General features: G+C 40.2%; 1 protein-coding gene across 5 annotated transcripts in view; it reads right to left on the bottom strand.

The window, feature by feature from the left end:
• The window catches only part of Ascc1 (activating signal cointegrator 1 complex subunit 1), a 106,854-nt gene that overhangs the window by 35,170 nt on the left and 46,982 nt on the right, over window positions 1-24,702 (bottom strand). For all 5 annotated transcript variants that reach the window (XR_002395598.2, XR_002395599.2, XM_004846239.4 and 2 more), the window contains exons 6-7: window positions 24,270-24,406; window positions 17,730-17,849 (exon numbers count right to left, since the gene is read on the bottom strand). Coding sequence is in view for 3 of the 5 variants with exons in the window: in XM_004846239.4 (XP_004846296.2) it covers window positions 17,730-17,849; window positions 24,270-24,406 (257 nt within the window). In the remaining 2 variants the exon portion in view is untranslated. The remainder of the gene's footprint in view (window positions 1-17,729; window positions 17,850-24,269; window positions 24,407-24,702) is intronic.

Raw genomic sequence — 24,702 nt, 5'->3', positions numbered from 1 at the left:
CAAAAAAAAAAAGAAAAATTTTAAATTAATTTTTAAAATTAGAATGCGCACGATCTGGCTTCAGAGGCCATGCTCTTCAAGGCCACATTATACCAGGAATATAGTGGCGACCTAGACTATGGCAGGGGCAGTGAGAACTGAGATGAGGATGTGGACTATTCAAGAGTGGTGAGTGGGGCAGAGGAGAGGAGCAGGCTGAGAACGGCTCTTGAACCATCCTTGATGACTGCCAGTGACCAGCTGGGTCATTACCAAGGCGGAGAACAGTGAGCAGCCACTGTCGATTGTGTTGCATGGGGAGAAAGTTAATACTGTATGATCCTTCGTGTATGGTGTGGGATATCAGGTCAGACATATCAGGAAGAGACAGAAATACAAGCTGGATATTTAAGAGAAAAATCCAGGCAACACTGCAAAAAACAACAGTTAAGAGCATGGGGACAGAGGCCATCATGGAGAGAAGATTCAGCATGAGCCAAGAAGATAAGGACAGTCTGAGGGGACGCTGATCTTCATAAGGGGCAGAGTAGGAAACGGCAGGGGGCGCTGCTTAGAATGAGGAAACAGGAGAAGACTTCAGAGGGGCTCAAAGGAGAATTACAAGAGGGTGCAAAGGAATAAGCAGTTCAGTACAGCACTAGGGAAAGTAAAGTAAGACAATACCTCACAGAGGTAAGGAACCTCTGTCACTGCAGCCTTGCTTGGCACACCAGAAACAGAAATCTTATGATGAGGACTAAGGGAAAAACTCAACAGGGGTGGGGCATAAATATACACTATTGGGCTGGGGATTTAGCTCAGTGGTGCTGCCTCTCAAGTGCAAGCTCCCGAGTTCAATCCCTGGTACCAAAAGAAAAAAAAAAAAAAAGTACACTACTCTTAAGAAACTGAAAAGGAACAAGAGAAATGAATGTGTTGTTAATTATAAGATTCAGAGTTGAGGGAAGTTTAAAAAAATTTTGAAAAATGCTTGCTGACAATAAGACATTATCCAACAGAGAAGGAAGGTGAAACCTCAGGCTGGAGAGAAACAGAGTAAGACCTCAAAGAAGACAGGGTGGCGGTGCCGGGCGGGGGTGGGTCACACAGGCAAATAAGACAGGTCCCTGTGCTGAGGCAGCTTCCAGGCTGGGCCAGTGGAAGGAGATGGCCCATAAGCATGCACACGTTTCTTCAGGGAGCACAGTGGGACTGGGGTAGCTGAACTGCTTTAGACAAGGCGACAGAGACGGTCTCCCTGACAAAGTGACATCTGAGCAGAAAACTGAGGGGAAAGCATCCCAGAGAGGGAATGGCAGACATCAGAGGATGTACAGGACACAACGTGGTAACACAGCCACTGTCTGGGGGGAAATCCGGGAGAGGTGATGAGGTCGAAGTGGTAGTAGAGGCAGGTGGCACCAGGCCCTTAGGCTGCTGTGAGGACTCTGGCATGGTCTGAGGGAGGGCAAAGTGCTCAGGGTTTGCAGCAGAATGACACCATCTGGCTGCCTATTGGAGCACGGATGGGGTGGGGGCAGGAGGGCAGCTGAGAAGTTGCTGCAAATACCCCTGTGGCCAGGGAGGTGGGAGACGGGGCAGATTTCCAGATACACTGGGTCAGAAGGCCAAGGTGATTCTAAAGAGCCACTGTCCAGAGAATGGAAAGACCAAATACCACATACAAGGATCCATGAGAAACCCTGCGGAAAGAAGGGCAGCAGTGAGAGGAAACCAGACCAAAGCCAAGCTGTGAAGGCTTCAGGGTGGGCAGGGCAAGAAGAAACAATGAGTTTCTAGAAGCAAGAAGCAGGGGCACCCAAAGGCCAGGAAACCAGTTACACAGATACTGTCACACACAAAAAAGAGAGACAAATGCACAAGGCTCTGGATTTGATCCCTGAGAGAAGAGAGAGAGAGACTATTTCCTTACATAGTTTTATTTTTTTTTCTTCTGGTTACAAAAATAATGCATATCAGCTAGGCGTGGTGGCACACACCTGTAATCCCAACACTCAGAAGGCAGGAGGACTGCTGTGAATTTGAGACCAGCCTGAACTACATAGTGAAACCCTGTCTTAAAAAAACAAAAAAGCAAAACAAAAGCAAAAAATAATACATGTTCATCATGGAAAATAAGTAAAGTACAGAAAAGCATAAAAAAGGAAAACATAACCTCATATACAAATGTTTATCTGTGGATGGTAAGGTTATGTGATTAGAAAAACAAGTGGGCCAGGGATTCAGCTCAGTGGTTCCACCGCCTGCCTCGAAAGCACAAGGTCCCAAGTTTGATCCCCGGTACCAAAAAAACAAAAAGAAAAACAAGTAAGATGTCCTAGGATTAGAGTCAGGAGTGGTGATGCACATCTGTAATTTCAGCGCTGGGAAAGCTGAGGCAAGAGGATTGCCTTAAGTTCAAGGCCAACCTGGCCTATGTAGCAAGACCGTGTCTCAAAACAAACACATAGTAGATTTTGGGGGGGGGGGGGTACCAGGGATCGAACTCGGGTCCTTGCGCTTGTGAGGCAGGCAACGGAACCACTGAGCTAAATCCCTGGCCCACACGTACTAGATTTAACTAAAACCATCACAGAACTATAAAATTTTAAAGTATTTCTGAACACTGCAATGTAATTTAAGTCTGGACATAAACAGGTCCTCCAAAACCTCTTCAATTATAATCACAACAGACCAGGGCCTTGCTTTCTCTTTCCTCTGTTCGGAAAAACACAAGGATAGGGAGGGTGGCTACAAGGAGGCGAGTGTGAGGAAGCTGCACGGACTGACTGAAAGATACCAGCTCCCAGCCTGTCTTTTAGAGAGCTTAGATTTCTGCCAAACAATTGACTCGGAAATTTGAAGGAACCAGTCTTTCCAAAAGTCAGAGTCTAGCCTGTATTTTAACACAGGGGGAAAGGATGCACAGTGACAGAGGAAGCAGAATCCAAGTGTGTAGCAGCTGTTCCTGTTGCTGTCACCTCGTTGTGCTCTGGGAAGGCTGGCTCTGTCTCGCTCTTGGCTTTGTCGCTGCACCCATATTAATCCCTAATTGATATATCTTGGGTGCCCAGTAAATAGATGCTGTTGCATGTGTGATTGTATGAATTCTTGGGAGACAAACAGGGTCGGAGCACTATTAAGAGAAGGTAAGAGTACTTGGACATAGTCACATTTCCTGTAGATGTCATGAATGTTATATTTGGCAATATGTCACCATATTCTTAACAGTTTTTTCTCTCAATGCTTACTTCATTGATCCTTTTCTGTTTACTGTTAATAAACCACAAAGCTCTCTAGGGTCTTTTTCTGCACCCCCGCCCCAACTGGGGACTAAACACAGGGCCTTAAAACTGAGCTTTATCTCCACCCCCACCCCTTAAATTTTACTTTGAGATAGGGTCATGCAAAGTTGCTAGGTTACCCACACTGGACTCAAATTTCAATCCTCCTGCCTCAGCCTCCCAGAATGCTGGGATTCAGGTGGGAGCTACCCTACCCAGCTTCTCTATGACTTTGCTTTTTCTTAAGCAAAGTAAAAATAATATAGAGTTGATATAAAAAAACAAAGTACTCTTCTGTAGCTTTATCATGGAGACAGCACTCTGGGGGTTTGCAAACAGAAGGCAGGTATGAATATGCTGAATCTAAGCATTTAGTTTAAGGCTGCAAGTGTTATACATGAGAGGATCCAGAGCCATCTTTACAGATACAGAGTTCACACCCCGGGATGATCCCTGACTCCCTAGAAATGAAAGTCCAGCCTTGTCTTTTTTTTTTTTTGGTACTGGGAATCGAACTCGGGTCCTTGCGCTTGCACAGCAGGCAGCGAAACCACTGAGCTAAATCCCTGGCCCTCTTGTCTTTTTTTTGAAACTGAGTCTTGCTATATAGCCTGGGCTGTCCTTGAACTTGCAATTTAGCCCAGGCTCGAAATCCTACTGCTTAGCCTAAGTCCAGCCTTTTGTATGAGCTTTTCCCCTCCAACATAATTCAGTGCGACCCAATTAATCCTTCCTGAGTGCTTACCATAGACAGATACTATGCTAGTCACTGCAAGAATAAAAACTCAACAAATGCAGTCTTCATTACTAATGAGATTTTTATTTACTTCATTTATTTTTAATTTTTGGTACCAGGGATCGAACTGGGGACCTTGTGCTTGCGAGGCAGGGGTGGAACCACTGAGCTAAATCCCCAGCCCTTGTTTTTATTTTTATGTGAGACTGCAAAGTAGACTTCAGTAATGACATAAGCAATGCAAAATGCTTTAGGTAATTTAAAAGTAGAGGAGACTACAGCGGAGTTAGGAGCAGATCAACCTACGAAGGAGGATGGGCAGTGTCTCTCCTGCATGAGTGCTGAGGAAGCAGCCCACAGTCTTGCACACGCTAAACACATGCTCTTCCACCGTGCTCCTCCTCAGCCCTGATTGCCACCAGCATTGTCTCTTACACACAACACTGTGACAGACATCTTCATATGGAGACATTCATCCACAGCTGATCATTCCCACTGGATAAACTCCTACAGGGAGAATCAGCCAGTACAAGAAATACAAAAATACTCTTAGAATCAAGAGTCAGCTTGCTTTCTGGAAGGCTTGTACTAATTTATACTTTTACTAGCAGTGATATTCTCATGGCACTCATCAAAAAAATTACTTAGCACTCTTATACTTTTAAAACTTTAGAAACTATCCATAAATAGTTAACCTTTTTGAGGCAAAGCTGTTTTGAGTGTTTGTATCCTTTTTGTATCTGTTATACAGCAGCTGCTACTTTATAAGTATTAAAGTATTTATTTTGGGCTACTTATCTCTTCTCTACCCACTTATTAGCACTTTTATTGATCTCTTATCAATTCTAAGGTTTTTAAAAGTATTTTTGGTAGAACTATGTTACCTGCAAATAATGAAAAATTTGTCTTCAATTGTCCGTTTTACAGTTTAGTACTAACCAAAACTTTTAATGTGTTTCGTATTAATGGTGATTTTAGGCAACTTTGCTTTATTTCTGAACCTAATATAGACCTATTATATCACCATTCAATATGATTGTTTATTGTTTTAAAATAGATATTTATCATATTAGACAATATCATTCTATTTTCTAAAACAGTTTCTCACTTAAAAATGAGTTGAATTTTATCAAAAGCCTTTTAAGTATGTACCTAGATATTGTTTTTACATTTGACCTATGTAGTAGGAATATTACTAGATTTCTTGATTTATTTCAATTATATATATAGTATATAGTTGCTCAAAATTTATAAAGAACCATTTGGGGAGAAATAGTATATTTAAAAAACTGAGTCTATCATTGAATGTATAAATCTCTTATAGTTTATAATTTCCGGACAAAATGTCTTACACGTTTTGTCATATTTATTTGTAATTTTCTTACAATTTTTGTTGATAGAGCAGATGGATTTGTTTTTAGTTTTTAAATGATGTTTTCTGTTGGTGAACATCTGCTGGCTGGTATACAGTAAAGCAACTGCTTTTATCACATTGATTTTATAGCAGCCTTTCAAAATTCTATTATTATTTGTAGTGACTTGGTAATTATAGATGTACTGTACTTGTATGGCTTATACAACTAGATGGTCCCCCAAAACCTAATAGGTGGCACTTTTGGAAGGTGACTGGATATGCGAGCATGATATTCAACAGTAGCTTAGTCCACTGATGACTTTACAGTGAGCTATGATGTTGGGAGGTGGAGCCTGGTGGGAGGAGGTGGGTCACTGGGTGTGTGGCCTGGAAGGATCTATCTCCCTCCTCCTCCCTTGATCCCTCTCTGCTTTTTGGCTGCCATGCCATGAGCTCTTTCTCCTCTGCCATGCCATGCTACTATGCTGGCCTGCCTTGGAGCCAGCCAACTATGAATTGAAACCTCTATAAACAGTGAACCAAAATAAACCTTTCCTCATTTGAGTTGTGGTGCCAGGTATTGTGTCTCAGGGATAAGAAAGTAACTATGCCAATAGCCTTGATTAATCTCTGGTCAGAAAATCTGACCTATAAGAGTCAATTCATTGAAATTTATTATGCCCTAAATATGATCTAGCATACAATTCTTTCAACTTTTCTGTTTCCAAAAAGAATATAAATTTTGTAACTGCTAGGTATATAATTCCAGAAATTACTATTTGATTAATCTTGCTTTTTTTTTCTTTGCAGTGCTGGGGATTGAACTCAGGACCTCACACATGCCAAGTTAAGTGCTCTACTACTAAGCCACATCTTCGGCCCCAAGATTTTTGTTTTTGTTTTATTAGTACACATTTACAGTACATAATGTTTATATGCCTGGTGTTGGGTTGGTGTGTGTACATAACACATCTTAATTCCCTTTTATATGTTCTCCCCTCCTCTCTCTCCATCTCTTTTTTTTTTTAAGAGGAAAGTTTATTGAGAGAAAGAAGTTTCTGCCTAAGAGAGACAGAAGGGGACCTGAAAGTGGGTTGCCCCCCTATCTCGATTCCCTTTCCTTTGGAGAAAGATCTCTCCCTACTTCCTATTATCTATCTTTTATTTTGTTCTTTCTTTATTTTTTTGTTCTTTATTTATATTTTGGCTTTCTCATATAAGAGAAATGATGTGATAGTTAAGTTTGTATGTCTGATTTATTCCACTTAACATTATGGTCTCAAGGTGCATCCATTTTCCTACAAATTATTCATATTTATATTTGTTTATGGCAGAGTAGTATGCCATTGTGTGTAAAAATACCACATTTTCTTTATCCATTCATCTGCTGATAGACATATAGGCTGCTTTCAAGATTTAGTTACTGGAAGGGGCTGGGGATTTAGCTCAGTGGTTTCACCGCCTGCTGCACAAGCGCAAGGATCCGAGTTCAATCCCTGATACCAAAAAAAAAAAAAGAAGATGTAGCTACTGGGGCCAGGGATTTAGCTTAGTAGTTCTGCCGCCTGCCTCAAAAGTGCAAGGTTCTGAGTTTGATCCCCTGTACCCCCCCCAAAAAAAGATTTAGCTACTAAGAATTGTGCTGCTATAAACATGGATATGAATTGTTTTTTTCTTTTTGGTACTGGGGATTGAACTCAGGAACTTGCACTTGCAAGGCAGGCGTCAGCACCACTGAGCTAAGTCCCCAGCCCCACTCTTTGGGAAGATACTTAGAAGGGGAATAGCTGGGTCAAATGGAATTTCTAGTTTTAGTTTTTTGAGGAATCTCTGTACTGATTTCCATAATGATTATACTAGTTTACATTCCCACCAACAATGTAAAAGGGTTCCTTTTTCCCCCTGCAGCCTCACCAGAATTTGTTATTATTTGATTTCTTGAGGATGGCCATTTTTTTTCTGGAGTAAGATGGAATATCAGTGTTGTTTTAATCTGAACTTCTCTAATGGCCAGCTATGTTAACCATTTCTTTTCTTTTCTTTTTTTTTTTTGGTACCAGAAATCGAACTCGGGACCTTGTGCTTTCCAGGTGGCAGAACCACTGTGCTAAATCCCTGGCCAATGTTAACCATTTCTTCATGCACTTATTGGTCATTTGTACTTCATCTTCTAAGCAGTGTCTGTTCATTGAGTTGCCTATTTTTTGATTGGGCTTTTATTGGGGGGGGGGGTTGGTACCGGGGATTGAACTCAGGACCTTGCAAAGCAGGCAGCGGAACCACTGAGCTAAATCCCTGGCCCAGGGGGTTGTTTTTTTGAGTTCCTTATATATTCTTTTTTGGTTTTTTGAAACAGGGTGTCATTATGTAGTCCAGGCTGGCCTCAAACTCACAGTGATCCTCCTGCCTTGGCCTCTCTAGTGCTGGGATTACAGGCCTGCACCACCATTTCCAGCTTTATATATTCTAGACATGAGTCCTCTCTGAAGAATAGCTGACAAAAAATTTTTTTCCATTCTGTAGGTTGTCTTTTCACTCTGTTGGCTTTCTTTTCCTGTGCAAAAGCTTTCTATTTTGATATGATTTCATCTGTTTTTGTTTTGTTTTTTTGGGTACTGGCGATTGAACTCAGGGCCTTGTGCTTGTGAGCCAGGCATGGTACCACTGGGCTAAATCCCTGGCCCAGTATGATCCCATTTGTTGATTCTCAGTACTATTTCCTGTGCAACTCGTGTTCTGTTCAGAAAGTCTTTGCCTATACCCATGATTTGAAGAGTTTTACCTACTTTACAAGATTATAATTTGTACCTTTACTAATTTTATATCTGCTTGACCTACTAATGATTGAGAGATTATGTTGCAATCTCCTCCTATGATGATGGATTCTCAGTTTCCCCCAATGTAAAATTAATTATAGAAATTTTGCTTAACCTACTTTAAGGCTGTTCTAGTAGGCTCAATAAATTTAGGATGGTTATATATTCCTGGTAAATTGAATCTTTAATCGTTATCTCAATTGCTCATTATCATTATCTCAATTACTAACAATGTATTTTTCATGTTTGATTCTATGCCAATTTCTTTTAGTATTGTCCTAATACATTTTTTTCCTATCTATTATTTTAACCTTATTCTATACATGGAATTTTTATAAAAAGTGTATAAACTAGGGCCGGGGATTTAGCTCAGTGGTTCCACCGCCTGCCCTGCAAGTGCAAGGACCTGAGTTTGATCCCCAGTACCAAAAAAATAAGTGTATACAGTGGGCTGAGGATGTAGCTCAATGGTAGGGATGTTAAGCATGCACAACGCCTTGGGCTCCATCCCCAGCATGGCATTAAAAAAAAAAAAAAAAAAAAAAAAAAAAAAAAATATATATATATATATATATATATATATATATATATATATACACACATACACACATACACAATCTGAATTTTGTTTATACCTAATGTTATAATGTCCTTAACTGGCAAGTTCATTCCATTAATATACATCATAATTATTATATGTCTGGAGTTCTTCCTACCACCTTACTTTTTCTTTTTTTTGGTACCGGGGATCAAACTCAGGACCTTGCACTTTCAAGGCAGGCAGTGGCACCACTGAACTAAATCCCCGGCTCTCATCTTACTTTTTAATTTCTACTCATTCTACTTTTCTTTATGCTTTTTCCTCCTTTTTGGGCTGAATTTATATTTCCCCTTTTTTTTCTTTTTCCTACTTGTTTGGAACTTACACACTGTTTTTGGACTTTAAAAATTTTATAACGCACATGTGCTTGCTTCAGCAGCACATATACTAAAAAATTTTATAACGCACATGTGGTTTAGCAAAGTATAAGTTAATCAGTATCTTAACATCCCTTCCTTGAAATTAAAGAAAAACAAAAACACAATTATAATACTACAGTTCTGTTGTTCTCCTTAGCTATCACTGATTTACATGCTATTAACTGATATTTTTAATTCTATCTTTTTTTTTTGGTACCGGGGATCAAACTCTGGACCTTGTGCTTGCAAAGGAGGCAGCAGAACCACTGAGGTAAATCCCCGGCCCTTAATTCTATCATTTAAAAAATATCCCCAAATATAATATTTGATATAGACAATGGGCACCATTTTATTTATTCTCTATTGCTTTCTACATCTCATACTTTCTTGCATTGTTGATTTTCCTAGACTCATTTTTCTTTTCCTGAGATATGCTTTTTAGAAATTCCTTTACTTCAAATATCTCATAGTGATAAATTCTTTGGGGTTTTTTTTTCATTTATAAAAGCTATTTCATTTTTGTTCTTTTCTGTTTGTTTTGTTTTGTTTTGTTTTTTTGGTATCAGGGATCAAACTCAGGACCTTGCACTTGCGAGGCAGGTGTGGTGCCACTGAGGTAAATCCCTGGCCATTTTTTTTTTTCTTTTGAGACAGGGTCTTGCTATGTAGTACAGGCTGGTCTTGAACTATGTAAGCCCAGGTTGGCCTCCAACTCACAGCAATACTCCTGCCTCAGCCTCCCAAGTGCTGGGATTACAGGTGTGCATCATCACACCTAGTTCATTTTTGTTCTTTAAAGATTTTTTTCTGAGTACACAATTCCAGGTTGATTATTTTCTCTCAATAGTTAGAAAATGTTATTCTGCTATCTTTTGTCTCCTGTGGTTATGACTGCAAAGTCAGCTGTCATTATAATAATGGTCAATCCTTTACAGGTGGCTTCCTTTAAGATCTTTTCTTTGTCTCTCACTATGGATTTCTTTTTATTTATTCTGCTTGAATTCAGCCTTCTTCCTCTCGTCTAGTGCCTCTGCTACTGATTCTCTCTTCCTAAAATGCTCCTCCCTCAGCTTGCAAACCCCTGAGCATTAAAGAAAGGCCAGAAGGCAAAGGACTGAGTGGAAAGGCTGTGCAGAGGTGAATAACTGATGGTACTCAGTCTTTTTTTTTTTTTTTTGTGGAACCAGGGATCAAACTCAGGACCTTGTGCTTGCCAGGCAGGTGCTGGCACCACTGAGCTAAACCTCCGGCTGATACCCGGTCTTTGAGGAGATGAGAAGGAATGAGGTTATCAGAGATGGTGTGTACCATTCTTCAGAAAAAGAATGAAATCAAGTTGGCGGGGCGCTGTCATGAAAATAGGTAAATTGTGAAGGGGAAAAAGGAAAAAGTTGACAAATCAGCTTCACATTCTCAGTAAGACTTGAGGAAACCATTTGAGAGGGTGGGGGGTGGGGGAGCGACTTCCAAGAATGACAGATGGAACAGCCCCAGTGTTCAGCACCTAAGTCCTAACAACTGACAACGAGGCAGTGAGTAAACGGCTCCTTAGACATATATCCCTTACCAGGTCACGCTTTACCAGAGCCAAAGATGCACTGATAAGTGTAGCTCCACTGTCTCAGCTCTGTTTTCCAGAGAAAATCTGATCTAAGTGGTTCCATCATTTCAAAGGTCAGGCATTTCACTTTCAATCGTTTTAAGGAGAGCTTTCATTTATAATATATGAAAGCATACAAAGAAAGTTGAGTGCATGTATTTTTATTACAACATGCTCTCTCCTCCATACCTCTTGTATTGACCTGTCTCTCTTCACACAAAGAAACAAAAGATTGAATGGACCTTAAAAGCAGGGTCCTTTCTTACTTCTGTAACAATCTGCATAGTCTTGCAAAATACTTTCCACAAAAGAGACATTCAAATAGATTTTAAATGGAATTAAATAAGAGGTGATCAAGCCCTTTAAATTTGTAGCTTTGAGTGGGGGAATTTATAAATTTTCTTGAAATAACAAAAACATGGGGACAACAAAAAAGACAAAATAGAACAGTAAAGGAGGTAGAAATTATACAAAAATGTTCTTGGTTAATTTTACCGGTGGATTCAATGGACATTTCACCTTGCAACTTACAAAGTCTTGACAACAGAAAGTGTACAATATGTGTAAGGGCAGGTTTGGTGGGAGAATAAAGGGTGTGGTCACCTTCTGAGCCTTTAGTTTTTCATTAGTGTGGGCCCAAATTAAGTCTGAGGAACGTCTTCAAAGACACCCAAGTTCTATAGCTTTTATTTTCTTCTAATCTCAAACCTATTATTCTCTATTCTTGAAGAACTATAAAACTGAGTTAAACCACTACAGCAAAAGGTAAACACACCAATGGAAACACTCAAGGTAGTAATTTTATCATTCCTGGTGACCATTTTTTTTCCCCTCCGAGAGCCACCAGGAATGTGGTAAACCAACACTGTGGAGTCCCTGCCATATGAATGTTAAGACAGAGTCAAAGCCCAGGATTAGGAAAAATTCACTATTTTGCTTAATAAAGCATTATAATCCAATGTAATGTTCCACATGGCGCTATGTTAACTGCATGTCCATAGGCTAGCACAGATTTTAGTTTTATAACAGTAACATTTAAATTGCATAGTTGCATAATAATATCTATCTTACACAGATCTTGCAGATTAAATGAAGATAAAATTATTTTGTGTGTATGTGTGTGTGTGTGCACATGTGCTAGTACTAGGGATTGAACCCAGGACCTCACATATGCTATACCTGACTTCTACCACTGAGCTACATCCCCAGCTCAATAATGTTATTATTTTTCCCATTAAGTTTATTGGTACATTTTAGGTATACAATACAGTTACATTCATCATTGGGATAGGAAGAAAAGGTCTAAAGGAGTAGGGGAAGTGGGAGGTGTAGGGGAAAGAAAAGAAGGGAAAAGAAAAAAATGGAAACAAAGTCTTTGTTAATCAGGAAGGGTGGAGGGGGTGAAGGGAGGGCAGAGGAATGGGGAAAAATAAGAAAACAAGATACATCATGTAAAGGTACAAGATCCCAATGATCAATAATGTTATTTTAACACAATGTCAGATAAGAGTAAATGCTAATAAAAAATTAAGTTATTTCCCCAGAAGCTACACAATCCAATAACAGCACCAATTCACAAAAATAAGTTCTATCATGAGGGTATGGAAACAAGTAAACAAAGATCAGGCTGAGTGGCTATGGTGCTCGCTAATTCTATGATTAATCAAGGAAATGAAACTCATGACTTTAAGTCTGTTTAAGTGAGTCAACCCAAAAGAATTAAAAATAGCTCTATCCACAATAGCCAAAAAATGGAAATAATCTAAATGTTTGTCAAATGATGAATGGATAAACAAAATGTAGTATCTCCAAGCAATGGACTGTTATTCAGTCACATAAAAGAAATGAAATACTGATATACAATACGAGGATGAACTCTGAAAACACCACACTGTGGGCTATATGTTCACATGTTCAGTGATACAGTCCTTGCCCCCCATGAGCAAGGCCCTGGGTTTAACCCCCTGTACCACTAAAAAAACCAAGCAACAACAACAAAACCCATTAGGCTAAGTGAAAAGACATGAAAAGGCCACATATTGATGACTCCATTTATAGGAAATAACCAGAATAGGCAAATTTATAGAGACAGGGACTAGTGGTCACCAGAAGTCAGGGAAGGGAGGGATGTGGGGAGAAACTGTGTTTAATACATATGAGATTTTCCTTGGGGTAATAAAAATGTTCTTAAATGACACAAGGATGATGATTGCACAGTTTTTTTAGTTTACTAAACGCCATTAAATTGTATACTTTATGGTCCGGAGTTCAATCCCCGGTACCAAAAAAAAAAAAAAATTGTATACTTTAAAACTATACATTTATATTTATATACTTTTAAATGATTAATTTTGTTATGACAATTTTATACTTTCCAAAAATAGTGAGTCAAAATCTCCACTTTACACTAGGAATAAGAACTAGAGGGGCTGAGGATTTAGCTCAGTGGTTCCGCCGCCTGCCTTTCAAGCAGAAGGACCCGAGTTCGATCCCCGGTACCAAAAAAAAAAAAAAAAAAGAACTAGAGCATAGTCTATCCTACTCAACCTAATATGAACACACAAATACTCAGATTTGGGGCACAGCTTTGCTACATATTCCTCAGCCAAAGTACTTGAGATCTCTGCACTTCCCTGATCTATAAAATGGGCATAATAATAATATCTATTTAGTGGAGATAATAACCAGTACCAGGCAAGAATAAGTGCTAACCAAAAGTTGTAATTTTGGGCCGGGGATTTAGCTCAGTGCTTCCAGCCCCTGCCTCGAAAGTGTAAGGTCCTGGGTTTGATCCTCGGTACCAAAAACAAAAACAAACAAACAAAAATTATAATTTTCTCAGAAACTATGCAATCTTAAATGTTAGAAGTAAAATCTTGCCTGGAGTGATGGTGCACACCTGTAATCCCAGCACTAAGCAGGCTGAGGCAGGAGGATCGCCTGAGTTTGAGGCCAGCCTGGGCTACACAGTGAGTTCAAGGCCAGCCTGGACTACACAGTGAGACCCTGAATCAGTCCCCACCACCAAAAAAAGTAAAATCTTATTTGAACTCGAAGTTCTCACAGTGTGGTCTATGGACCTCTGAAGGCCCCCAGACTCTTTTAGGGGATCCATGAGGTTAAAACTATTTCTAAAATACTAGAGGATATAGCTATTACGGTTTAGATCTAAAATGTCCCCCCAAAATCTCTTGTGTGTGGAAAGTGACTAGATTATAGGGGTGGTGCACTCAACAGTGGAATCATCCACTGAAGAGTTCACAGCTGAATGTGCTGCTAGGAGGTGGGGCCTGGTTGGCAGTGGTCACTAGGGCGGGTCCTAGAAAGGCTGTGCTTGGCCCTGCTTCCTCCCTCCTCTCTCTGCTTCCTGGCCTTCATTGGTTGAGCACCTTTTCCTTCACCACCCCCTCTCCCTTCCTGTTTCTGCCTTGCAGCCAGCCACCCATGGACTGAAACTGGGCCAAAAGAAACCTCTGCTTTAAGTTGTGGGTGTTACGTATTTATCCCAGCAGTAGTAGGAAAGTGGCTAAGATAGTATCTCAGTGGTAGAGCCCATGCTCAGCATGCACAAAGCCCTAGATTTAATTCTTAGCAAATCATAATAGTAATAATGACAGGTCGGGGATTTAGCTCAGTGGTCTCGCCACCTGCTGCGCAAGCGCAAGGACCCGAGTTCGATCCCTGACACCAAAAAAAATAATAATAATAATAATGACAACATACATGGAACATTATTTGCCTTTTTCACTGCAGTGACATTCACACTGATGGTGTAAAAATAATAGTGTATGAAATGCTGGTGCCTTAGCTTGAATTACAGCAGTGGCACAACTGTATTAGTATATTCTTCACTACACATTCAGAGTCTTTTTTTTTTTTTTGGTACCGGGGATTGAACTCTGGTCCTTGCGCTTGCACAGCAGGTGGTGAAAGCACTGAGCTAAATCCCTGGCCCTACACATTCAGAGTCTTAAAAGTTCAGTTTTATTTGTCTCTGATAAAGCAACAAAAACAACAAACTATCAAATTTCTTCCCCTATGTGCACCTCCTTTTAATTCTCTGTGTGATGAACTTGGTCATCCACAAGAAGCACTTGGTCTGTACACCTGAGTATGTGTGAGCTCTCTGAATTGTAACTGAGCTCAACTAGTATTGGTCCATGGAGCACCATTTTTACTTAAAAGAACAACTGATAGATAAAGTATGGTGATTCAGACTTGGCTGTGTGGAGACATTTTCTCAAAAAAGAACTTCATGGGCCCGAGGATCTAGCTCAGTGGTTCCACCGCCTGCCCCACAAGCGCAAGGACCCGAGTTCAATCCCTGGTACCAAAAAAAAAAAAAAGAACTTCAGGGAAAATAACTGTTAGTATTTTCTACCAACAATAAAATTCAAACTTAGGTGAAAATTATTTGGAAAATGTTTACCTGCCAATATGAGCTTAACTGCTTCCTGGTGCTTAAAAGATTTTTATGATTTTGGCAGAGACATTAACATATATTTTAATACTGTATAATAGAATGTGTCAACATTTGGAGAATCTGCATAATTCAACAAACCACTATTTTCTAAAAGAACACTGTTGCAAAATTGAGCATGTGTTAAAGATTCAGGCAAAATGCAAGAAAGATCAAAAGATTTCACCGCTAACAAAGTATAAAATGTTCGCTGATATGGTTTCAGATTCTACATTGCAACTAACCTTTAAGAAACTATAACTTGTCAAGTTTTAGAGCAGTATGAATTAGCCACAATTATCTGTAAAGACTATTAACTCATGGCTCACTTTTCCAACCACATATCTGTGTGAGTCTGTGTATATGGTATGGGGATTAAACTCATGGCCTCGGGCCAGGGATTTAGCTCAGTGGTTTCACCCCCTGCTGTGCAAGCACAAGGACCTGAGTTCGATCCCCGGCACAAAAAAAAACAACAAAAAACTCATGGCCTCATGTGTGAGGCAAGTGCTCCTCCGCTACTAAGTATACTCCCAGTCAGATTACATGTGTGTGTGTGTGTGTGTGTGTGTGTGTGTGTGTGAAAACAACACATTGCAATAGGCTGAAGCAGACACACATGAGAACTCAGCTTTTTTCTATTAAACAGTTACAAAAATGTAAAACATGCCTATTCACTACATTCTTTTGTTTTGAGTGATAGAGGAATGTTTATGGGAAATATATTATTTATAAAAACAAGAAATTATTTTATTACTATTATTCTATTATTTTTAAAGGAATTAAGAGGCACTGGACATGGTGGTACATGCCTAAAATCCCAGCACTCAGGAGGCTGAAGCAGGAGGATTGCTGCGAGTTTGAGGCCAGCCTGAGCTACATAGTGGGTTCAAGCGAGACTCTGTCTCAAAAAAAACCCAAGGAATTAAGATATTAAATTTCCCAGCTTTAATTTCTAAAATAGTAAATATTTTAAAAATTAAAATAAAAAGTAGTAAATATTGGGCCAGGGATTTAGCTCAGTGGTTTCACCACCTGCTGCACAAGCACAAGGACCCAAGTTGGATCCCTGGTACCAAAAAAAAAAAAAAAAAGACAAGTAAATACTGATAGCTATAACCCATAAAAACCCATAAAAAAAGTTCTGTGGAGTTCTTATAATTTTTTAAAATTTCAAGAGATTATAAGACAAAAAGTTGTTTCTATTCACAAGTTGAAAAGTAATCTACCACATCCACAGTAAGTAGATCTACAATACTGTTAAGGTGTTTGGATAATTCTGACTTAGAACAGAGTAGAGGGTCCATACAGAAATCGAATGCAGTCTGGTGGAAATGTTGTGGGATGTTCTACCACATGATCTAAGGCTAAGCAGCAACACTTCTCCGGTTTGTAAGGAAGGGTCATTACTATGCCCTTTGGGCGCATGCTAGGTACCTATGGAAAAAAATCTGGGGGCCAGGATTTAGCTCAGTGGTTCTGTTGCCTGCCTCACAGGCGCAAGGTCCTAAGTTTGATCCCCGGTACCAAAAAAAAAAAAAAATCTGTACAGAACACAAAAAAATAGATTCTATACCATTCAACACTATTTTTCTTCCCTTCTCCTCAAAATTTAGTTCCAACTGAATTGCAAGAGATATTTGAGATTATCAATTCAAATTAACAGAAATCTTCTAAGAGATCCTGTGGGAAAGCAAGTAAGTTTGGTGGCCTGCCTAGATTTTCTCTAGAGGATTTAGTGTGAGCTCTGTACTACCCTTCCCTAAATAAAAAACCACATGAAAGCAAATTTCCAACTCAAGGTGGATGTCTGTGCTCGGCGCAGGCCCTGAACCACCTGGCATGTGGCCCTCACGTAGAAGCTGGAACTGGTCGCTTCAGAAATGGCCTGGTCGGGCTGGTAGCTCAAATGGCTGTAGCTCAGTGGTTCCGGCGCCTGCCTCGCAAGCACAAGGTCCCGAGTTCGATCCCCAGTAAAAAAACCAAAAAACCAGAAATGGCCTGGTCTACAGACTGGGAGCCTCAGAAAGGGTGGAGTTGTGGTAAGAACAAACATTAAAAACAGCAAACATTTTTCATGTTTTGGTGATGTTAGTATGTGCTGAACATGGTTGTAAACATTTTATATCAATTAATTTAGTCTTGATAATCCTAAAATATTGGTAAAATTTCACTCCCCACATTGTCCTTACATTTACTGTATATGTCCTATCTGAACCTCCCACCCTAAAAGGCCATCCTTCCTGCCTCCTATTATCCCGGAAAACATACAAGACAAATTCCACAAAAACATGGTTGTTTCTATCAATACCCACTATCCAAGTAACTGAATCATTTTCAGACTAAAATTCTGATACTTTTTCCTATAAGAAATTCCTCTTTCATCATACTAGCCTACTTTTAAAAAAGAAAAAAGAAGGAAGAAAGAATAGAGACACTCTTAAAAACAGTAAGATCCTAAAGAAGAGGCATCAAAATGAATTCCAGGATATACTTTCAGGTACCTCTCAACTGAAACAAAGGGACATCCCAGAAATATACCTGTTGGAGCCATCTTTCATATGGACTTTGGCGTAAAGCACATCCACCATTCCAGGGTCATCGTTCATGTATTCTATCCCTGCCATCTCCACTTCCAGGGGTTTGCCCCCTGCAATGTCACTGCAAAAGAAAATACATTTGACTCTTAAAACTGTTTAAACTAAGAGGGCTATTATATTTTCAAATATGGTTAATGAAAACAAAGTTGTGAGGTTTTTTCTAGTAACATTATCTAACTGTCCTCCTAATCTCAAAATTAATAAATATTCAATGTAGAAAACTGGAAAACACAGGAAAAGTTTCCCAGTGTCAAACTATTATTTATCTCAATATACATTTACTAGCACCTTGAGAGAAAAAGCCGAGGGATGAGAGCTGTGATTGGCAAAGACACTGACTGTTGGCCCGTCTCTCAGGGGCCTGTCTCTTCCTTCATTATTTCCACAAGTTACACACAGCCTTCACTCATAACAATGGTAAGTGTGTATACTGGTATTGCATGTGTAGGAGCAATGCGGCAATAGTTATGAAAAACCTTCAATGGGGCCAGGGGTGTAGCTCAGTAGTAACACCACCTGTCTCTTGAAAAACCTTCAAAAAGGGGAGGGGGAAAGGGATGAAAAAAGAATTGAGATGTGTTATGTACTTGTACCAACTCCCTGTGAGGAAGGTAATCATTAAGTACTGCAAACATACACTAATAAAAACTAGGGCTGGGGATTTAGCTCAATGGCACCGCGCCTGCCTCGCAAGTGCAAGGTCCTGAGTTCGATCCCCAGTACCGCAAAAAAAAAAAAAAACTAAAACATTTTGCGTAAGAATTCTAGTTCTAGGAGCCCATTCTAGGGAAAGTTATGAATTCAACTACATAAATGTTATGGTTTCTATCTAGAGGTCTTCAAAGCCTCAGGCATGCACAGGTGGGTCTCTTAATGCATCTTCCTCCCTTCTCCCTTGATATCTCTCACTGCTTCCTGCCTGCCCTGCCCTGAGCAAGCCTCCTCTGGCCTGCCCCTCTGCCTTCAGCCAGCCAACTATGGACTGAAAGCTCTACAAACCATGAGCCAAAATCAACCTCTCCTTCTTTAAATTGTGGGTGTCAGCTATTGTGTCTCAGCAACAAGAAAGTAACCAAGACAATAATCAATCACAGCTGAAGAAGCAAAATTCTTTTGGGAAGGGGGATTGTGTTTTGAAACAGGGTCTCACTATGTAGTCCAGACCGGCCTTGAACTTACTATGTAGCCCTGGCTGGGCTTGAATTTGTGATCCTTCTGCCTCAGCCTCCCAAATGCTAGGAGGTGTGCATCTCCTGGCTCTGACTCTGTTCTTTACATTAAAATTAACCAAAATTTTTTTTCATGGGCTAAAAATGAAAATGGTTATATTGCTTTTTATCAGGTAAGAACTATAATAAACCAGTGTTTTCTTTTTAGAATTTAGTTCAATTAAGGCCAGGGATTTAGCTCAGTGGTTCCGCCCCCTGCCTCACAAGCGCAAAGTCCCAAGAAGTTCAATCCCTGGTACCAAAAAAAAAAAAAGAATTTAGTTCAAATAGTATCATGGTGACAGAAAATACCAAATTTTAACACTACAGCACAATAATGTTCTTACCTTGATTTTCAGGTAAAATTTTCTCTCCATTCCACCTGTATGTTTTCTGACACCCGACCCCATTTATTTATTTACTTATTGACATGTTTCTTGTTCAAGATCCAACCCAGGGCCTCAGGCCCGCCAAACCAAGTGCTCTGCCACTGAGGCACTACACTCCAGCCTCCTGACTTTAATATTTCTTTTGATTCTGTCTTTACTATAAACTACCTTAAATCCTTAGATTTAAGGATCCAATAACAAGAAAAAAAGAAATAAGGTAACGGGATCCAAAGACTACTCTATGAGTAGAAACAGAAATTCTCACAACCTACCCTAAGACAATATCAAAAGGGAGGTGGAAGAGCAGGGGAGAAACCCATTCGGTTTGCCTGATGAGTATTCTTTGCCTTGGTGGTCCAACTACGCCACTTTCCAACTAAGTGACACCCGAAGCAGCGATTAGGAATAAACATTTGTTCATGGGTATTTTTTCGCCTCTCCTCTCCTCTTTCTCGTCCCTTTTAAACATATCTGGCTGGACCCCAGACACAGGCAGGGCGACACTGGAGCTAAAGAAGTTCAGAGTGTTTGTCACAGCACTGCCTCTGTCCTACATTTCGCAGAGAAGTCACAGGGGACACATTCAGAGCTTCAGCATTTACTAAACACTGAATAATTCATTCAAAATCTATAGAGCTACAGAAGCCTGCAGCCTAAGAACTAAAATGAAAACCCTGTTTCCAGCTGGATAGCTCCCTCTCATTCAAAAAGGACCCCGAAATTTAAAACATTCAACCACCCATTTCTTTTCTTTTCTTTGGTACTGGGGACCACACTCAGGTCCTTGTGCTTGTGGGGCAGGTGGTGGAACCACTGAGCTAAATCCTCAGGCCTACCCATTTCTTTTAAATCTCTACATAGCATTGCAGTTTTAAGCAAATTCCAACATAATGCAGTTAATTCATTTCATAATAATTAATTAGCATTGCTGAGGCATGAGCCCAGTCTTGTGCCTGCTGGGCAACCGCTTTCCCAACAGAGTTACAGGCCCAGCCCCACTTTTATTTTAATACACTAATCTAAAATGCCCTCAAATTAAGGTACTTCACACTGTGTACAGGCCAATTTATTCTGTGTTTTCCTTTCCACATTTTAATTTAGGATCTTTACATCATAAAAGGTTGAGGTTAGAATACCACTATGGGGCCAGGATTTAGCTCAGTGGTGCTGCCGCCTGTTGCGCAAGCGCAAGGACCTGAGTTCGATCCCAGTACCAAAAAAAAAAAAAAAAAAGAATACCATTATGTATTGACATTCATTCTCAGTAGTACATCAAGTGCAAAGGTTGAGATCAAAGAGCAAGAATAAGCAAAGAAGTTAGATGAAGGCTGGGGTTGTAGCTCAGTGCCACAGTGCCTGCCTGGCAAGCAAAAGGCCCTGAGTTCCAGTCCCGGTTCCCAAAAAAAAGAAGTTAGATGATACAATTTACTTACCAGGGCTTTAATAAAAGTACTATGTCTCTTGTTTTTTCTTTTTTGAGACATCTCTTCCACTAATAGAAAAGTCTTCTCCAACCAATCCAAATAACCAATTCTGGTTCTCATCTTCCTCAGAAGTAAGTTAATTTTGCACTAAACACTAGGGCTGGGGAGCTACAGGGTTGAATCCAGGGCCTTCACGCTGAGCCACTGTATATCTCAGCCCCCAGCCCCCTGCTCCCCCTCTTTTTTTTGGTACTGGGGATCGAACTTGGGACCTTGCGCTTGCGAGGCAGGTGGTGGAACCACTGAGCTAAATCCCCGACCCCTCCTGGCCCCTCTTTTGGAGATAGGCTCTTGCTAAGTTTTTCCAGGCTGGGCTATATCCTCCTGCCTCAGCCTTCCAGAGTGCTGGGATTACAGGGTGTGCCACCTGGGTACACTATACATTTTATAAACAAGTGCAAGAGTTGGAGGAGGCTTGCTTTATTTCACTTACTGATTTCAAGTCTTTCCAGCGTTCTGAAAAGAGCATCTTCAAACAGATTTTTGCACACACTGCAGATTTTTTGGCAGGGTAACTTTGTCCTATTTCAAAAGCTTTGCTGAATTTGAAAAACTACAATTACTGTTTTCATCCTGTCATGTCAAAAATTCTTAGGAACTATTAAGACTGTTCGTTATTCCCCATGCACTCCAACTCTGACATGCTTAAGGGCTCAGTCTTGGCATTTAGTCACAAAAGGCACCAAGAGACACAAAAAGGAAAACTCAGCTAAATCTTTACATAGCTCAGGCTAAAGCTCCAGTGATTAGAACCCTGTGACCTGATTTTCATAAGGTAAGAACAAATGCCTCTTTAAACAAATATTTTATCTACTTTTGAACTGTAGCAGGATTATCCCAAAGGCAACCAAGAAAATGCAGCTGCTTTCAATTTAGCAAAAAGAGAACTGGAAATATGTTAAAGTATCAGAACTCTAACCAGGTAAAATTATTCTGCTTTGTAAGATAAAGAATAAAGTTTCAGTTTATAAGAGGAAAACTGCAAATATCCAATGATGTGCACCAAATTCTTTTGAATTTATGTAAGATCAAGAGAAAAGAGGGGCCAGGGATTTAGCTCAGTGGTTCCGGCACCTGCTGCACAAGCTCAAAGACCTGAGTTCAATCCCCAGTACCAAAAAAAAGAGAGAGAAAAGAGGCATGCCCGTCACTGAGCAAATGACAAGAAGGGTTCTCTACTTTCTCGGATCAGAAAAGACAAGCAGAATGTAAAACTCAAACAGGTGGGCTGGGGATTTAGCTCAGTGGTTCTGGTGCCTGCCTCGCAAGCACAAGGTCCCGAGTTCGATCCCCAGTACCAAAAAAAAATAAAAAAAATAAAAAAAATAAAACTCAAACAGGTTATGATTCTGCTCAAGAAAAACACCATTTCTTTGAAACAATTAGTAAAAAGGGATAATGGGGCCCAGAATAAGTCATTGTAGGGCCGGGGATTTAGCTCAGTGGTTTTGCCCCCCGCTGCGCAATCGCAAGGACCTGAGTTTGATCCCCAGTACCAAACAAAAGTCATTGTAAGGGGCAGGGATTTGACTTAGTGGTTCTGCCACTTGCCTCCCAAGCACAAGGACCTGAGTTCAATTCCTGGTACCAAAAAAAAAAAAAGTGATTGTATTACAGTTTCATGTACAACATAACTAGATAAAAATTTTGCCTTGCTCTATCCAGTAAGAAAGTAACTTATTTCTACAAAGCCATATTAGCAGTGTGTAAGACCTGTCAGCCAGGTGTGGTGATGCACATCTGTAATCCCAGCACTTGGAGGCTAAAGCAGGAGGATTGCAATGAGTTCAAGGCTAGCCTGGGTTACATGATGTGTTCATGGACAGCCTGAAATACATAGCGAGACCCTGTCTTTAAAAAAAAAAAAAAAAAACCATTGTGCAGGACCTATACTATATAACAATGGAATTTTTTTCTTTTTTTTGAGATAGGAGCTCAGGCTGGCCTTGAACTCACTATGTAGCACAGGCTGGCCTTGAACTCACAGACTCCTCCTGCCTCAGCCTCCCTAGTGCTGAGATTACAAGTGAGTACCACCACACACGGCCAACAATGGAATTTTTAAAAACCTACACCAGTGAGTCAGCTTTCAAATTTCTTCATTAATCTTAAGTAAAGGAAGTGGAAGATATGGTTCTTTGAAATAAAGCTGTGATATCAGATACATGTATAAATTAAAATTTTATAGTAAAAAAGAATAATACCTCTGTCCCCATGTTGCCCAGTCAGTTTCTGATATCCTTACTGATTCAAATAAAATTCCTTGCTTAAAGAAAAATAAGACTAAGGGCCAGGGATTTAGCTCAGTGGTTTTGCCACCTGCTGCGCAAGCACAAGGACCTGAGTTCGATACCTGGTACCAAAAAAAAAAAAAAAAAAAAGATTGAAAAATAAGACTAAGTGTTGTGGTACATCTCTGTAGTCCCAGCTACTTGGAAGGCTGATGCAGGAGAACTGTGAGTTCAAGATCAGCCTGGATAATACGGTAAGACCTCATCTTAAAAGATAAAAAAAAAGAAAGTGTTCCTGAAATACAGTGAAAATTTTCCCAGGGGATGACGCTATCTGCTTGAGTTACCGTGGCAGGCAGATACTCACGACCTCTAGAATTTGTAAGAATGTATCTAGCATATCTTGCAGGTGCAATTCTAGTTAAGGAGACTCATTCAGGGGATTTACCTGGATGACCCAGGTTGGCTCATTCAGATCACACGAGTCCTTAAAGACTGTTCCTGCTGTGGCCACAGGAAGATGTGACAACACAAGGGTCAGACAGATGTCATGTAGCTAGTGTTGAAGGAGGAGGGAAAGGGCTACTAGCCAAGAAATGTGGGCAGCCTCCAGAAGCTGGGGTTTAAGGCAAAGAAATGGATTTTCCAGGGTGCCCCAGGAAGGATCACTGGCAACATCTTGATCTTAGCCCAGTGAAATCCATGTAAGTCTTCTAACCCACAGATAATAAAGTGTGTTGTGTTAGGCCACTAAGTGTGTAGTAATGTATTATTTTGGAGAAAATGATGAGATGTTCTGTTTAAGAATAAAATGTGTCAGGCCAGGGACTTAGCTCAGTAGTTTTGCCGCCTGCTGTGCAAGCGCAAGGACCCAAGTTCGATCCCCAGTACCAAAACAAACAAAAAAAAGAATAAAATGTGTCTACAAAACAAATACAATTTAGGGCAGAACCCATACAAATTTATAAATATATGCTTTAAATCCACTTTCAACCTTTCAGACAATGGTCCAATGTTAAGTACTCCAAATGGGTGTACATTAACAAACCTTGTTCTTGTGTCATTCAGCTGCCTAGTCCAAAACTAAGTCTGTGATACCAAAAAGAAGCCAGGCGGAGTGGATCCCCTTTCCCCACCCCAGCGTTTCTGTCTCAAGTCAGCTCACGCACTTAATGAATTCCTCCTTACACCGCTGGAGCATCTCTCGAGTCTGCTGGATCTCTTGCTCACTTAGAAGCACCAACATCCCAATCGTGAGGTGAAGCTTTTTGGAATTTTGGAAAACGGAGCTGTCAACTCCACGATCCTGTTATCAAAAGGGAGAGAAATAAGAAACTCAGCCTATGCAAATGCAATGGCAAGAGTAGAATGGAGGCCACAGACATAAGCCCACATGTATGTGGCCAACTGATTTTCCACAAGGCACAAGGCTACTCAGGAAAAGAACAGTCTCTTCAACAATTGTGCTGGGACAAGTGAATATATCCACATGTAAAAGAAGGAAGGTGGTACACTATGATATATAACAATCGATTCAAAATGGATTAAGGACCTAACTATAAAATAAATTACATATAATAAAAATCTAAAGGGCTACAGATA

The sequence above is a fragment of the Heterocephalus glaber genome, unplaced genomic scaffold (genome assembly GCF_053883595.1).
Source record: "Heterocephalus glaber isolate CG9 unplaced genomic scaffold, H.glaber_assembly_v1.0 deba00001497, whole genome shotgun sequence".
Lineage (NCBI taxonomy): Eukaryota > Metazoa > Chordata > Mammalia > Rodentia > Bathyergidae > Heterocephalus > Heterocephalus glaber.
Note: the sequence above shows the minus strand (reverse complement) of the source record. Positions and strands in the feature narration are given on the sequence as shown.